At 45.7% G+C, this 13,354-nt stretch overlaps 1 protein-coding gene across 15 annotated transcripts in view; it reads left to right on the top strand.

Annotated features, from left to right (window-relative positions):
- The window catches only part of CHD2 (chromodomain helicase DNA binding protein 2), a 309,839-nt gene that overhangs the window by 279,130 nt on the left and 17,355 nt on the right, over positions 1-13,354 (top strand). For 14 of the 15 annotated variants that reach the window (XM_075159865.1, XM_075159864.1, XM_075159863.1 and 11 more), the window contains 17 exons: positions 74-223; positions 1,145-1,278; positions 1,924-2,149; positions 2,883-2,983; positions 3,648-3,692; positions 3,850-4,025; positions 4,692-4,816; positions 5,450-5,666; positions 6,289-6,378; positions 7,190-7,380; positions 8,410-8,598; positions 9,109-9,271; positions 9,659-9,811; positions 10,318-10,389; positions 11,585-11,734; positions 12,361-12,509; positions 13,028-13,124. In XM_075159865.1, coding sequence (XP_075015966.1) covers positions 74-223; positions 1,145-1,278; positions 1,924-2,149; positions 2,883-2,983; positions 3,648-3,692; positions 3,850-4,025; positions 4,692-4,816; positions 5,450-5,666; positions 6,289-6,378; positions 7,190-7,380; positions 8,410-8,598; positions 9,109-9,271; positions 9,659-9,811; positions 10,318-10,389; positions 11,585-11,734; positions 12,361-12,509; positions 13,028-13,124 — 2,428 coding nt within the window. The remainder of the gene's footprint in view (positions 1-73; positions 224-1,144; positions 1,279-1,923; positions 2,150-2,882; positions 2,984-3,647; positions 3,693-3,849; positions 4,026-4,691; positions 4,817-5,449; positions 5,667-6,288; positions 6,379-7,189; positions 7,381-8,409; positions 8,599-9,108; positions 9,272-9,658; positions 9,812-10,317; positions 10,390-11,584; positions 11,735-12,360; positions 12,510-13,027; positions 13,125-13,354) is intronic. The other variant, XM_075159867.1, reaches the window with a different exon arrangement.

Genomic DNA, 13,354 nt, shown 5'->3' with positions numbered 1-13,354 from the left:
CTTAAAGACTTACTAAAATGGATGTTTACGTAAAACACGCTGTATTATGGCTTTCTATTAATTCTTATTTTAGAACAGTGGCCAAAACCGGTGTTAAAAAGCCTCACAAACCCCAGCGTGGGAAGAAGAGAAAGAAACCGGACTCATCTGAAGACGATGATGATGACGAAGATGATGAGACCCCCAAGAGACAAACTCGACGAAGAGCAGCCAAAAATGTCAGGTATCAAGAAGTGTGGGGTTACTTGATGATGAGAGCTGGCTGGCTGGGGAAGAGGGGGCACCGGAGGGCCCTGACCCCCTGTGTGATCCTGCAGAGAGACCCTGCTCTGCCCTGCAGATGTGCGTTGGCTGAGATGTGGTTCTTTTGACAGGTTCATGCCGCGAACATCTGACTTCTCTTTACCTTGTTTTGCCATTTGTAAAGGAGGGAATATTTACCAGTCCCGCTTAGAGAAATGTGAGGAGGTTTGCATAATGTTTCTAAAGCACTCTCAGATGAGATTAAGAATTGCAAATAATAGATTAAAATGAGTAAAATGAGCTGTGCTAGATTGGACCAATTGTCTGAGAGGGGCTGATGGGTAATGCCTTGGGACAGAGCGTTGAGACATGGTGGAGGTAAAGCATTATCCGTTCCCCAAGACACCTTCTCACCTTTTGGCAGTCCTAATGAGGGTTTTGCAAAGAACCACCCGAAGAATATTTTTTGGTGGTTAAATGTTCATTAAAAATGAGAAGTGTAGTTCCTAGGGCAGTGTAGGCACCCCTGCAACCTTTCGGTGCTCCGCAACCTCCATTGTTAAACATAAAATAATCTTTCAACAGAGAGGAGACTTTCTCTGTTGATGGTCTTGCTTCTGCTGCAGGGATTGTTCCTTCCACCTCCTCATGAAGCATCTGGTGTTGGCCATGGTCAGAAAAAGTAGGGACAAGATAGAGTATTAATCTGATAAAGTGTAGCTATCCAAGTGTCTCAGGAGAAAATACTGAATGGCTAACTTAAGAAATGCATGTGCTGAACATGCACTGAACCCCAGGATAAGTGCTGGAGAAGGCGTGCCTCCAGTCCATGCCATTCTGTGTGTTTCTGGACTGGGAAGAGTCAAGGGCTTTTTATCAGTTTGGTTTTGATCTTGTTCAGTTACAAAGAAGATGATGATTTTGAGACGGATTCTGATGACCTGATAGAGATGACTGGGGAAGGAGCTGATGAACAACAAGACAACAGTGAAACTATTGAGAAAGTCTTGGACATCAGGCTTGGAAAAAAAGGAGGTGCGTGGTTCTGGAAAAAGCCTTTATTTCTGATGTCAGTCGTGCACTCAGTTTCTCTTGAGCTGGTGCAGTGCTTTTGCAACTTCAAAGTGGAGCCAAGGGTTGTTTCAGTGCTCTTCACCCTTTCCTCTATGCCTCTTATTTATGTCTTCTAGCAGCTTTTGTAAAATCTAGTATTGAAAAACCTAAAATGTCAAGTTTTGGCAGCTTTCATTTAGCGTGCACGCATTTTAAAGACACATTCATTGTTCTGCAATTCTTGCTTTTCTCTTCTTTGAAATATAAAACAGATCTTCCAATAGAGTCAGTTTTCATAGCTCCATTAACGAAGCCATAATGAAAATAAAGCCGATGTTTTGTTCTTATAGCCTTACAAAAGTGTTTTTGTGTAACTGAACGGTCGTGAACATTTTCAAGAGACCTTTGAATTATACTTAAAGAAAAAGCATTTATGATAGAGAGATTTAAAACGATTCTGTTGTATGGAAAACTTTTGTGTGCCTCTCTTATTGGGTTGCAGAATCTGTAGGATATTCTTTGTGCTGTCACAAAAGATGTATTAGAAAAATAACTTTCTGCTCTAATGCAGTTCATGTCCAGTGCTTGATAACAAAGGTACCGACTGCAGCCTGATTTCTTTTGCAGCCACTGGTGCTTCCACCACAGTGTATGCAACTGAAGCCAATGGCAACCCAAGCGCAGACTTTGATCCTGAAAAGGATGAGGGAGAAGTTCAGTACCTGATCAAATGGAAAGGCTGGTCATACATCCATAGCACATGGGAGAGTGAAGAGTCCCTGCAGCAGCAGAAAGTGAAGGGCCTGAAAAAGCTAGAAAACTTCAAGAAAAAAGAGGAGGAGATCAAGCAATGGTATGCTTTACTTCAACCAGTGATTTGGCCTTGAGCAAATCTTTTTTAGCCAGAGGTTTGCAGAGTCATGGCTGAAAACATTTGATTTCTTCTTGCAAAGCATGTTTCATCCAAAGCAATTGTTTTCGGTGCACAACATTCATGTTTCTCTTTGCCTACTGATGAACATCCCCCCTTGTAGAAATGATGTCTTTGGCCGTGGTGTTGAAAGAGAGAGGAAGAGGCAAGAAATTCACAATATTGCCACTTCCTAGGCTTAAGAATTGGGGTAGCTGACAACAAATAAATGGTGCACAGATTCACCTGGCCCAGGAGGTGACATGAGGGCTTGCAGTCTTATTAACCCTTGTTAATTATGGGCTTGTCTGTATGCAAGTTTTTGCATCAGTTTATGTCAGAACTTCCCAGGAACTCTAACGGGAGCTATGTGTTTCCAAAGTGATAAAGCTGGAGTAGCAGCTTCCATCTTTCATTCTGGTTTTGAGACTGATCCTTGCAGCAGAACAAGGCATCATTTAACAGGGAGATGGTATGAACATCTGTGACATTTGCTTCTCAGTAATGATTTATAATTATAGGAAGCTTTAAGAAACATGTCGTATAAGCAGTAGTCTGCTTCAGTGACTTGAATTACAGAACCATATAGGAAAGTAGAATTTCTATACATAGCATCCATGAGCATTATTACAGAAGCATTATAGTGGGGGATTTTTTTGGATTTTTTTGCATCTAGGCTGGGCAAGGTATCACCTGAAGATGTAGAATATTTCAACTGCCAACAAGAACTAGCTTCAGAGCTGAACAAACAATATCAAATAGTGGAGAGAGTAATCGGTAAGTGAACCCAACACTTTTCTAAAGGGGTGAAGTAAGGTGTGGGAACTTTCATCTCTAGCGACAGCAGAATGAGTGTACGGCTCTTTCTTCTTCCCTGTCCTCCAGTATCTCTGGAGAAAAAAAAAACTGGTGTTAAGTGTATTTCAGTGTGTGAAATTCAGGAATTTGAACAGTAGAAATCCAGGTTTGCAGATTTGTATTTACAAGCAATACAGATCAATCACTCTCCTTGCCTGGAGTGTGGGATGATACACTAGTTCCCAAGGGAATGTTGAAGTTGCTGCTGCTGAAGTTCTTTGACTTCAGTCCTTTGGGTGCAAGGTGTTTGCATCCAAAGCAGCAGTACAGCCCTGGCTTTTGTGAGGACCACTTTCCGTAACGTGGTTGAGGATGTGGTTAGGCTGCAAGGCAGCTCAGGGGTTAGATTATCATGATTACTTATTAAAAATACTAAGCACTTCAGTAATATCACAGTAATGTCAGGTAGAGGTGCCGGCATCCAGTTGCTTTGGGAATTGGCTTGGAGAGCTGTTTAACCTATTTCCAATACAATTCCTATGAAAACGCGTGGGGGGTGTGGCAGTGACAGCCTGCCTGCCCTGCTCCCTCTGCTGGCTGCCAGCCCTCCAAACCCTTCCTTCCCTTCTGTCTCCAAACACAGCTGTGAAAACCAGCAAGTCCGCAACGGGACATTCAGATTTCCCAGGTAAAGGAGCATTTTTTGGTCCCTCTAAACTTTTCCTACTAGCTGAGACCCGTCTTGTGGTTGTACGGGTGGTTCAGACTGCCCCTGTGAACCACGTCTGTGGTTCAGCCACAGAACCACAATTGCTGAGGTTTGGGCTTTTTTGCATATTTTGCAGCAAACAGTCGCAAAACATCCTCGAATGACCCTGAATACCTGTGTAAGTGGATGGGGCTACCCTATGCCGAGTGCAGCTGGGAAGACGAGGCTCTGATAAGCAAGAAATTTCAGCACTGCATTGACAGCTTCAACAATCGTAACAACTCCAAAACGATTCCTACCCGGGACTGCAAGGTTTGCTTGCTTCTCTTCTCTCCTGTTGCTGGGTTTCTCCGGGCTGGGTGATGATGCGAGCAGTGGGAATGTGAAGTTTTGTCAGGATAAATGTCAGAGAACATTTTCCCATCCTCCCACCAGCGTTTGAATGGTTGTTTGCTGTTCTTGTATTGTACTTTAAGCAGAGGTGTGAACCCCCTTTTGGTTTCATTTACTCTGTGCACAGTGAGAACGTTATGTCCCCCTGCGGAGTGGGAGGCTTAATTAATCCTTGCAAAGTGCTTCCTCCTCAGAAGGAGCTGCTGCAGAAATGCAAAGTTTTAATATCAGTTGGATGAAAAAACAGCACACCTGGGAAAAGAGAAAACCTGCAAGATGCTGATATAGTGGAAGACAGGGACAGAGATAATGGGAGAAAAAGCAAGAGGACAAAAAAGAACGTGGAGCTTGTTCCATCTAGTGTACATTATGTACAGCTTACTGTACTCCTGGGGGGAACTCGCAGCCCTGGTCATCAGAACCAGAGGACAGCAGGCAAAGCATAACACAGTTTCTGAACTGCAGACATAAGCACAGGCTAGGAAAATGTGGACGGACTTTAACTAATGAACAGATATACATTAATTGCTGAATTTTCAACCTTTATCTTTTTCTTCAGTGGGCTTACAGTATCTTCTTTTCCAGGTATTGAAGCAGAGACCAAGGTTCGTTGCCTTGAAGAAACAGCCTTCTTACATTGGTGGTGAGAACCTGGAGCTGCGAGATTACCAACTGGAGGGCCTCAACTGGCTCGCTCACTCGTGGTGCAAGTACGTACAGATGCTATGTGATGTTCGTTTTGTCTCCTGATTTTTGTCCCAGTAGGATCTGACCCTCTTGTTTTCAAGTGAGGTCTTTACCCGTCCTGCTTCTGCAGCTTGAAGGATTTCAAATGTTACTGCGCCCAGCTGCATTGCAGGCACCGCAAGCAGGAACTATCTAGAGCATGAACTTAAGAAACCTTGTGCGAAAACAAAAAGCATTTTCCCTTTCTGGGCCTGTTCACATGCTGGACTTGGCTGCTGTGTGAGCCTAGTGCCTATCAGTCCTAATTTTCCATTGCCCTAACTGAAAAAAAGGTTTCTGGCTCGGCATGCTTACACACTTGTTGAAGTCTTTGAGAAATGTCCTTCTAAAATTAGGCCACTGACTCCCCTCTCCCTTTGCCTTTGTCCTTGCTTGCCAGTGTGGGGTGATCATAGTCTGTCCCTTTTTGCAAGTTATTGTGCCACGTACAGTCTGGATGTCTCTGGGATCCACTTGGAAGTGTTCAGATAATTTTTTTTTGCACTGCCCCCTTTCTGTCCCTGTCATGGACTGCTATTCATGCTGGTGCACAGTAAATTAGAAGTGGCGGAAACACGCACTCAGACAGGATTTATGTTTGTTCTCTTCCTTTTCAGGAACAACAGCGTGATCCTGGCTGATGAAATGGGCCTGGGCAAGACGATTCAGACAATATCATTCCTGTCGTACCTCTTCCATCAGCACCAGCTGTATGGCCCTTTCCTGGTGGTGGTGCCCTTGTCCACTCTCACCTCTTGGCAGAGAGAGTTTGAAGTGTGGGCACCTGAGATAAATGTGGTGGTTTACATCGGAGACCTCATGAGCAGGAACATGGTGTGTAATCAAAAAGCAAAGGGGGTGGGGTTGGGTAGAAATGCTGGGTGCAAAGCAGCATAGAGTGTAACGTATGTCGCATTCTGCTGGAGAAGCTGACAGATAGTACTGGCAGTACTGCAGCTGTAGCTGAGCACTTGGGTATAATTCACTGCTGCAGGGACTTTTCTACCTTATTTCCCCTCTTAGAATGAGCACAGGAGTACTGGCTTCCCTCGGAGGGTCTGGAAACCACTGCTGCACTGGGCTGAAACATGCTGCAGTAAGGAGTATAGCAGTGTAAAAGTGCTTGCCTCCTATGTTCTGAGTTATGCGGGCAATGAAGCACACAAATGTTGTGAGTCTAGAGGTGTCACTAGTGAGATGATTCATTCATTTGGCAGATGAGGGGTAATGTCACAACAGCAAGTTGTTCTGACCTTATTTTGTTGCCTGTGCAAGGGCAGTTGAACCACGTGTGCACTAAAACAAGCTGCTCCTTGGGCACCCTGAGCTCATCAAATGAACAACGGGGGTTTTGGACTTGGTTGGAGTCTCTGGCTATAGCTACACTAAAGTAATACCTGTTAACTCCTTCCTTTTGATAACATGGGTTGAAGTTAACATTTGTCTCCTCTCACAGATACGTGAATATGAGTGGATCCACTCTCAGTCTAAAAGGTTGAAATTCAATGCACTTATCACAACATACGAGATCCTCCTCAAGGATAAGGTGGGTAATAGTCCAAGAATTTTTTTATTTAGACTTTCTTTCACTTGCAAAGGGGGAAGCCAGCCCCCAGCTGGTGGGTTTTACCTCTTTCCTCTGTGGTGATGGAGAAAATCTAGCTACTATTTGCTTTTGCTTGCCAGTAGTGCAGAGGGAATGTGGGACACGCATTGCAGTGTCTTCACTCTTGTACTGTGGCAGTTGTGTTATTCTTTATACTTGTAAGACACCAGGGAGGGCAGTGGCTGGATTTTACCTGGTTTAATTTAGGCTAGTTAAGAGGACAAAACATTACACTGAACCACTGGCCACAGTGTTAACAATATCTGGATTTTTACACTTAGGAGAAATCTGTCTGTTTAGGAAATGCTCATCAGCCCTGTCAATGCATCACTGAGTCCTAGCAGAAAACAAGAAGCTTAATACTAATGTTAAAAACCAAACCCAAAACTCTCAGGTTACCTTAACTTTATAGGCTTGTTTGTCTGCTCTCTTGCTGCTGCTCCGGTGGGGCCCCGTGGGCGTGGAGAAAGGAAGGAGTAGGGGGCTGGGGGAGGACTGTGCTTTCTGGGTAAAGCAAAGGTGGATTAAAATAGGTATACTTGCTGAAAGACTACTCAGATGCAGCATGGCTAACATTCACCTTTCCTTTCCGGGGAGGCAAAACTAGTCTAGGGCTGGGGCAGGACACACTGGAAAGCACACGCTGCAGTGCTTTCTGGCCGTGGAGAGAGAGGCATGTGCAAGGTGGTGGGGCTTGTCTGACCCAGCGTCTCCTTGGGGCCTGTTTTTTTTTTTTCTTCTTTTCCTCCAGGCTGTTTTGGGAAGTATTAACTGGGCCTTTCTAGGCGTGGATGAAGCCCATCGGTTGAAAAATGACGACTCTCTGCTGTACAAAACGTTGATTGATTTCAAGTCCAACCACAGGCTGCTGATCACTGGCACCCCGCTTCAAAATTCGCTCAAAGAGCTCTGGTCCCTGCTGCATTTCATCATGCCGGAGAAGTAAGTCTCCTTTTGGTCCTTCAAAAAATACCTCTGTGTCCATTCTGGTCCATTAAATTGGCTCGAGGGAGTGTGGAATGGCAGAAATCACTGAATTAAATCCCTGAATTAAACTCAGTGGAGTTAGAGCAATGAAAGGGGAACAAACATTGGTGGGGAAAATCAGAGGTTAAATGACTAACACAAGGAGTATTTCTGGCAGCAAATTGAATGGGGAAACCTAATACATGTCTTTCAAATCTGTCTGCTGTCTTAGAGCCATCTCTAAAAAGCTAAACTTGTTTTAAGCAATCATCCCAACCATTTCTGAGGTTTCCAGTACATTGCGGTTCAGCCACCCTCGCCAACCGTTTTATGGCAGTCTCTAGGAGTATTGCTAAAGAACGGTGCTGTCTAGCCAGTCGTTCACGTGTCTGCATTATAACAAATGTTTTGTTTTCTTTAAAACAAAATGGGCTAAGACAAGCAAGCCCCAAAACTCACCAAAATTATGTTTGACTTCAAAAAGAGCTGTCCCCCAAATTCTTTTTGCTGGATCACAGAAAGAGCAAAGGAAAGATTCAAGGTCTCCCAAGTGGAGGAGAAGAGCAGATCTCCGCGTTTCAAGGGAGCTGTTGGAGGAAGCAGCAATCCAAAACAGCCTTCAGAGCAGTGTAAAACATAGTCCAGTTGTCAAAGCCCTGCCTAGGGAAGGGCACTGTGGAAAGTTCGGAAACCGCTGCCTGGTAAACGCCAGCAGGAGACAGCAGAGCAGAATACTGCAAAACCTGGGATTTTGGGTCCTGGGAGTTAGTGTGGAGCTCAAAGATAGGTGTTAGGAAAGCACCTAAGCCCAGAGAACTTCCAGCTTTACCGCCAGTCTGTTTAGTTAGCCAGAGCAGAGTGAACCTTTTATCCTCCACTGTATCTCCCATCAAACTGATGATCTCCTGTCTTGTTGTGCAGCAGGAGTATATCTGGTAGATGATGTTTGGTGCGATAAGACAAGAAGTATTCTGATCCCCCTCTGCTCCTCGTTTCTGTTGCTAGATTTGAGTTCTGGGAGGATTTTGAAGAGGATCACGGAAAAGGTAGAGAGAATGGCTACCAGAGCCTTCACAAAGTCCTGGAGCCATTTCTCCTACGCAGAGTAAAGAAGGATGTGGAGAAATCTTTGCCAGCCAAAGTGGAGCAGATCCTCCGCGTGGAAATGTCTGCTTTGCAGAAACAGTATTACAAGTGAGTCATTTATTAAGTTACTGGGAGTGCCAGTAGAAATGGGCTCATCTTTCTATGTGCCTTGGGAATATGTTTCAGTATATTTTGTCCTTCAGAATGCAGTGTGACAGCAATCACCTCTAGCAGCAGGAGCTTCACAGTAGGAATCTCAGGAAGGGTCTTGTGGTACCTTTTCCTCTGTAGTAGTCTGGAGGTGCTTTTAGTGTGATACAGTTCAGCTGGCCAGTTTTGCAGGACAGGGGCAATGTTTTTTCTTGGGGGGGAAGTAAAGCACGCCACAAAATTGTGGTGCTGTTTAATGTTGAACTGTAATAATATCAAGAGGAAAGTAAGATCAGGGTTTCTAGTGAGAAAAAAGCTGTATCCTGTAGAAGAAGTGAAGAGAGATAGAGGGAGGGGAGTAGACTGATACCTGAACAAGATGTCCCTGAAGGTTTTATTCCTCCCAGGCTCTGGCATACCCAGTCTGCACTGTGAAATGATCTGTACTTTTTGTTTTCCTGCCTGCAGGTGGATTTTGACAAGAAACTACAAAGCTCTTTCAAAGGGAACGAGGGGGAGCACATCTGGTTTCCTGAACATTGTGATGGAGTTGAAAAAGTGCTGCAACCACTGCTACCTTATCAAACCTCCTGAGGAAAATGAGAGAGAGAATGGCCTTGAGACACTGCAGGTGGGCAGTGTCTTTGGTTACCATTGTTTTTCCTTAACCTCCCCCTTTCTTTTGTCCTCCCACCCAGATAAGATCTGGTGAAGTATTAACTTCTGCTGCTTCTCCATTAGAAATAGTCCTCACAGCTGAGCCACTGACTCTCCTGCCCTCCCTTTCCACTGTAGGCAAAGTTTTGTGGCCATCTAGAGCGGGAGGTGCATGCAATATAAGATCTATCTTGGATGATTCATTTTGTGTGTGGCCTCTGCTGTGTAAATCCAGATGATTTGATTAGAGATGTACGGGAGAAGCATGACCCCAAAAGAACCGGATCTCTGCATGTCTCTGTGTAGCGTACGTAAGGGTAAGGTTGGAAAGTATCAGCTGGAATGACGGTTACTTCTTCAGTCTCTGATCAGGAGCAGTGGAAAGCTAATTCTCTTGGACAAGCTGCTGACCAGGCTGCGGGAGAGAGGCAACAGAGTGCTGATCTTCTCCCAGATGGTGAGGATGCTGGACATCTTGGCAGAGTACCTGACTATCAAACACTACCCTTTTCAGGTGAGAAACATCAGCATGGAAAGCAGCGGGGTTCACTTGAAAATTCAAGAAAATGCAGAGGGAGCCTGGGCACTGGGAATCCCTGAGCTTCCCAGACGTTGGTGGCTGGGATTACAGTTTGCACTTACTGAAATATACTGGGGGGAACTGGGAAGTCCCTTCGTTTCAGTGTGGCCCCATCTCTGCAAAACACCTCCTCTGACAGGCCCCTGCTTTGGCCTTTGTCCTGTGATAAACCCCGAGGAGAGGATAGCAAACGCAGAGACGCTGGCTGGGAGCCTGTAACGGGAGCTGCAGTGTCACCCGCTGTGTGACTAGTGCCTGAGCATACCCCCCTTGCGACACAGTGGGCTAAGGCAGTGCAGTTATTTTTAATTGGCGGTTATTTTTAATGATTAAATGCTGGAGGCAGGGAAGGGGGCTGTAGGGCTCCCAGAACTTGGGTGCAGCAGTTCCTCAGGGCTCCTTTACCTTCTTTCTTTTATCATTACTGTTGATTTTTCCAGCGCTTGGACGGCTCGATCAAAGGGGAGATCCGAAAGCAGGCGCTGGACCACTTCAACGCTGACGGCTCTGAGGTACCGCAGCTGGGGCTGTCCTGCCTCAGGAGGGTCCGGGTGGGCTGCCCGAGCAGCGGGCGTTTATGGCTGAAGCGCAGGTTGTGACTGCCAAGAGGGGATTAGTTCAGTTCATTTCTTTTTACAGGACCCCAGATACTTTTAAAGACACAGATATAGCAGGTTTTGCAACTAGCCATATTGCTTATTTTAAATCTCCCACATCCAAAGAACAGGGCTGCACATCACATCTCCAGAAAGTCCCGAAGAGGCTGGGAAGAGACAGAATTTAGCAATTCTCTCTCTGTGGTCTGGGGAATGAGATGGTTGCTAAATGATTCCTCCAGTCTGAAACTGTTTTTGGATATGAAATGGCAGAGGCAAAAGGGGGATTTTAAGTGTTGGCAGGCAGTGGAATCTGGTGTTGGAGGTGAAAGTCTCCAGCGTAATAGGAGAAGGCATCTCAAGCCTCTCGTCTGGGCTTGCTGACTCACAGTGACTGGTGCAAGGCACTTGTTTTGTGCCACAGCCAGCCCAGCCGTGAGAATATACCTTTCCTCACTCCAGAAGCCTGGACTGGAGGGTGATTCTTGGCTTACACAGGAGATACAGCTAGGTGCTTCATGGTCCTGGGAAAGTTAACAAATAAAAGTGAGGAGGAGACAGCAGTGCGGGTGGGTAAGGAGCAGGAATGCCCATAGAAGCTGCCCTTTCCCCTCTCCCGGGGGCATCCATGGGGGCTCGGGCATCCTGGCTCTAACCTGGCATCCTGTGCCCTTGGGCAGTGACTCAAAGCGTCTGTGTTAGTTGCTGATGTCACCCCCAGCAGGCTTCAGGCGACAAAAAGCACATGTTTGCCCGCTGCCTTTGTAGGAGTCTGGTGGGCAGCGTGGTCTGACCTTCAAAAGCGACTCCAAGGTGCCCTTGCCCTGAGCTGTTTGCGTTGCTCTCCCGTAATGATGCACGCCGAGCCCTTCCTGGAATAGCACACCTTTCACCCCTGCCAGCACCGCTGCACCTTGTGCCTTGGCTTAAATACCAGTGGTACTTAGCCTGTGTAATCAGGGTGTGTGGGATGGAAATCCTTTTTCTGCTTTAAGAATCACGATTGCAAGAGAGCCCTCCCTCTCTTTCCTTGCATAGTTTTGAAGTTACTGCTATTTTACATCCACAGTTACAGGCTGACTAACTCGTGGATGCTTTTTTACCCCCCCAGGACTTCTGTTTCTTGTTGTCAACACGAGCTGGAGGGCTGGGAATTAATTTGGCCTCTGCTGATACCGTTGTTATCTTTGACTCGGACTGGAACCCCCAAAATGATCTTCAGGCTCAGGCTCGGGCTCACCGGATTGGACAAAAGAAGCAGGTCGGAAGAGTTACCTGGGTCGTTTTCTCTGTGGCTTCAGTCTGTGCGTCCAAATGGGCTCCCACCTCACCAGAGCTTCTGAAAACATCGTCTCTTTTCCCCCAGCCCTGACTCCAGAGAGTACTGCCAGCCCAAGGAAAGCTCATTTAAAAGCCAGGAAACAAAAAATCGGCCCAAATTTGCCAGATGCCAGGTCTTTCTGTTGGCTTTGGGTTCTGGGATGGTTCAAAACGAAGAACCCAACCAGTGGCATCGCAGTTCTCAGCCTCATGAACTCTGTTCTTTCATGCCCTGAAAAACTTAGAAAGTAGAACATCCACTTTTACTAGGGTTTTATTAGATATGTGAAAAGTCTGATGTTAGTTTGGATTTAGAGTGATTGTTTCCGAAGATTTTTACTCTGTGCTTAGGCACACTACAAGATCTGTGTTAACCAACCTGATTTTAACTGGTTCCCCTGAGATACAAAAAGAATGTGCTTGGTTTTATTCTAAAAAAACCAAATCTGTATATGAAGAGACAATGTCAGCAGACCAGTCTCCTGTGAAACAACTGAGTGATGCATCGCTTGTCAGCAGAGCATATTCAGGTCCGGGAAATATCTCCATTCTTTTTTTGCCCTTCAGGTGAATATTTACCGCCTGGTCACAAAGGGTACAGTAGAGGAGGAGATCATTGAGAGAGCCAAGAAGAAAATGGTGCTGGATCATCTGGTGATCCAGCGTATGGACACCACTGGCCGGACCGTTCTGGACAACAACTCTGGGCGATCCAAGTAAGTGATTGTGTCAGGAGGCAGAGGTGTCTGGTACAGCATGTGGCATAACCAGCTTCACCTGCTGGTATTTCCCAATATTTATTTGATAGGGTACAGGACAGAAGGCTAATAAATAATGGCAGCTTCCTCTGATTTGGCTTATGCAACTATTAATTTGGACACATAGGATAAAGATGATCAGAAATAAAAAGTTGTAATGCATTACCTGTTTTTCCTTCTGTCTTCCTCCCAGAGATCATCCTGGTCTGAGGGAACCTGCTGGTGGTGGTGGAACAGCTGCAGTTTGGCAGTGACCTCAGACTCTCCCCATTTCCCCCAAGTAGATAGAGGTTGTTCCCTTTACACTAGTTGTCTGGGCTAGAGCAGGAGGGAGATGAATAAAAAAAGCTTTTTATAGTGCAGCGTAGAAAACTTACTTCTTGCTTTAAATTAGCAAAAATTTTGGTATGGTTTTGTGCTGTAGCAGTGCTGACTTAACAGCTCAAAACACATTTTCCTTTCGTTTGTTCTTGCAGCTCAAATCCTTTCAACAAAGAGGAGCTGACAGCTATTCTAAAGTTTGGAGCTGAAGATCTCTTCAAGGAGCTTGAAGGGGAAGAGTCAGAGCCTCAGGTAGTTTGAAATTGAAATCACATGGCTGTTTGGAGTCCTCTGCAGGTCTGCATGGGGGATCGTGTGTGTTCGCTCTCTCTTTGTGCTTGCCCTGTGCATGAGAGCACGTTGGTGAATAGGGCATGTGTGAGTCCAGAGAAGCTGAAGAGAGCTCTGGGGTTGGGGAATTAGGGGTTGAGAAGAACCTTGTCATTTGGGGTTAAACAGTAATGGTCACCTAGAGAGGCTCC

The sequence above is a fragment of the Calonectris borealis genome, chromosome 11, assembly GCF_964195595.1.
Source record: "Calonectris borealis chromosome 11, bCalBor7.hap1.2, whole genome shotgun sequence".
Lineage (NCBI taxonomy): Eukaryota > Metazoa > Chordata > Aves > Procellariiformes > Procellariidae > Calonectris > Calonectris borealis.
Note: the sequence above shows the minus strand (reverse complement) of the source record. Positions and strands in the feature narration are given on the sequence as shown.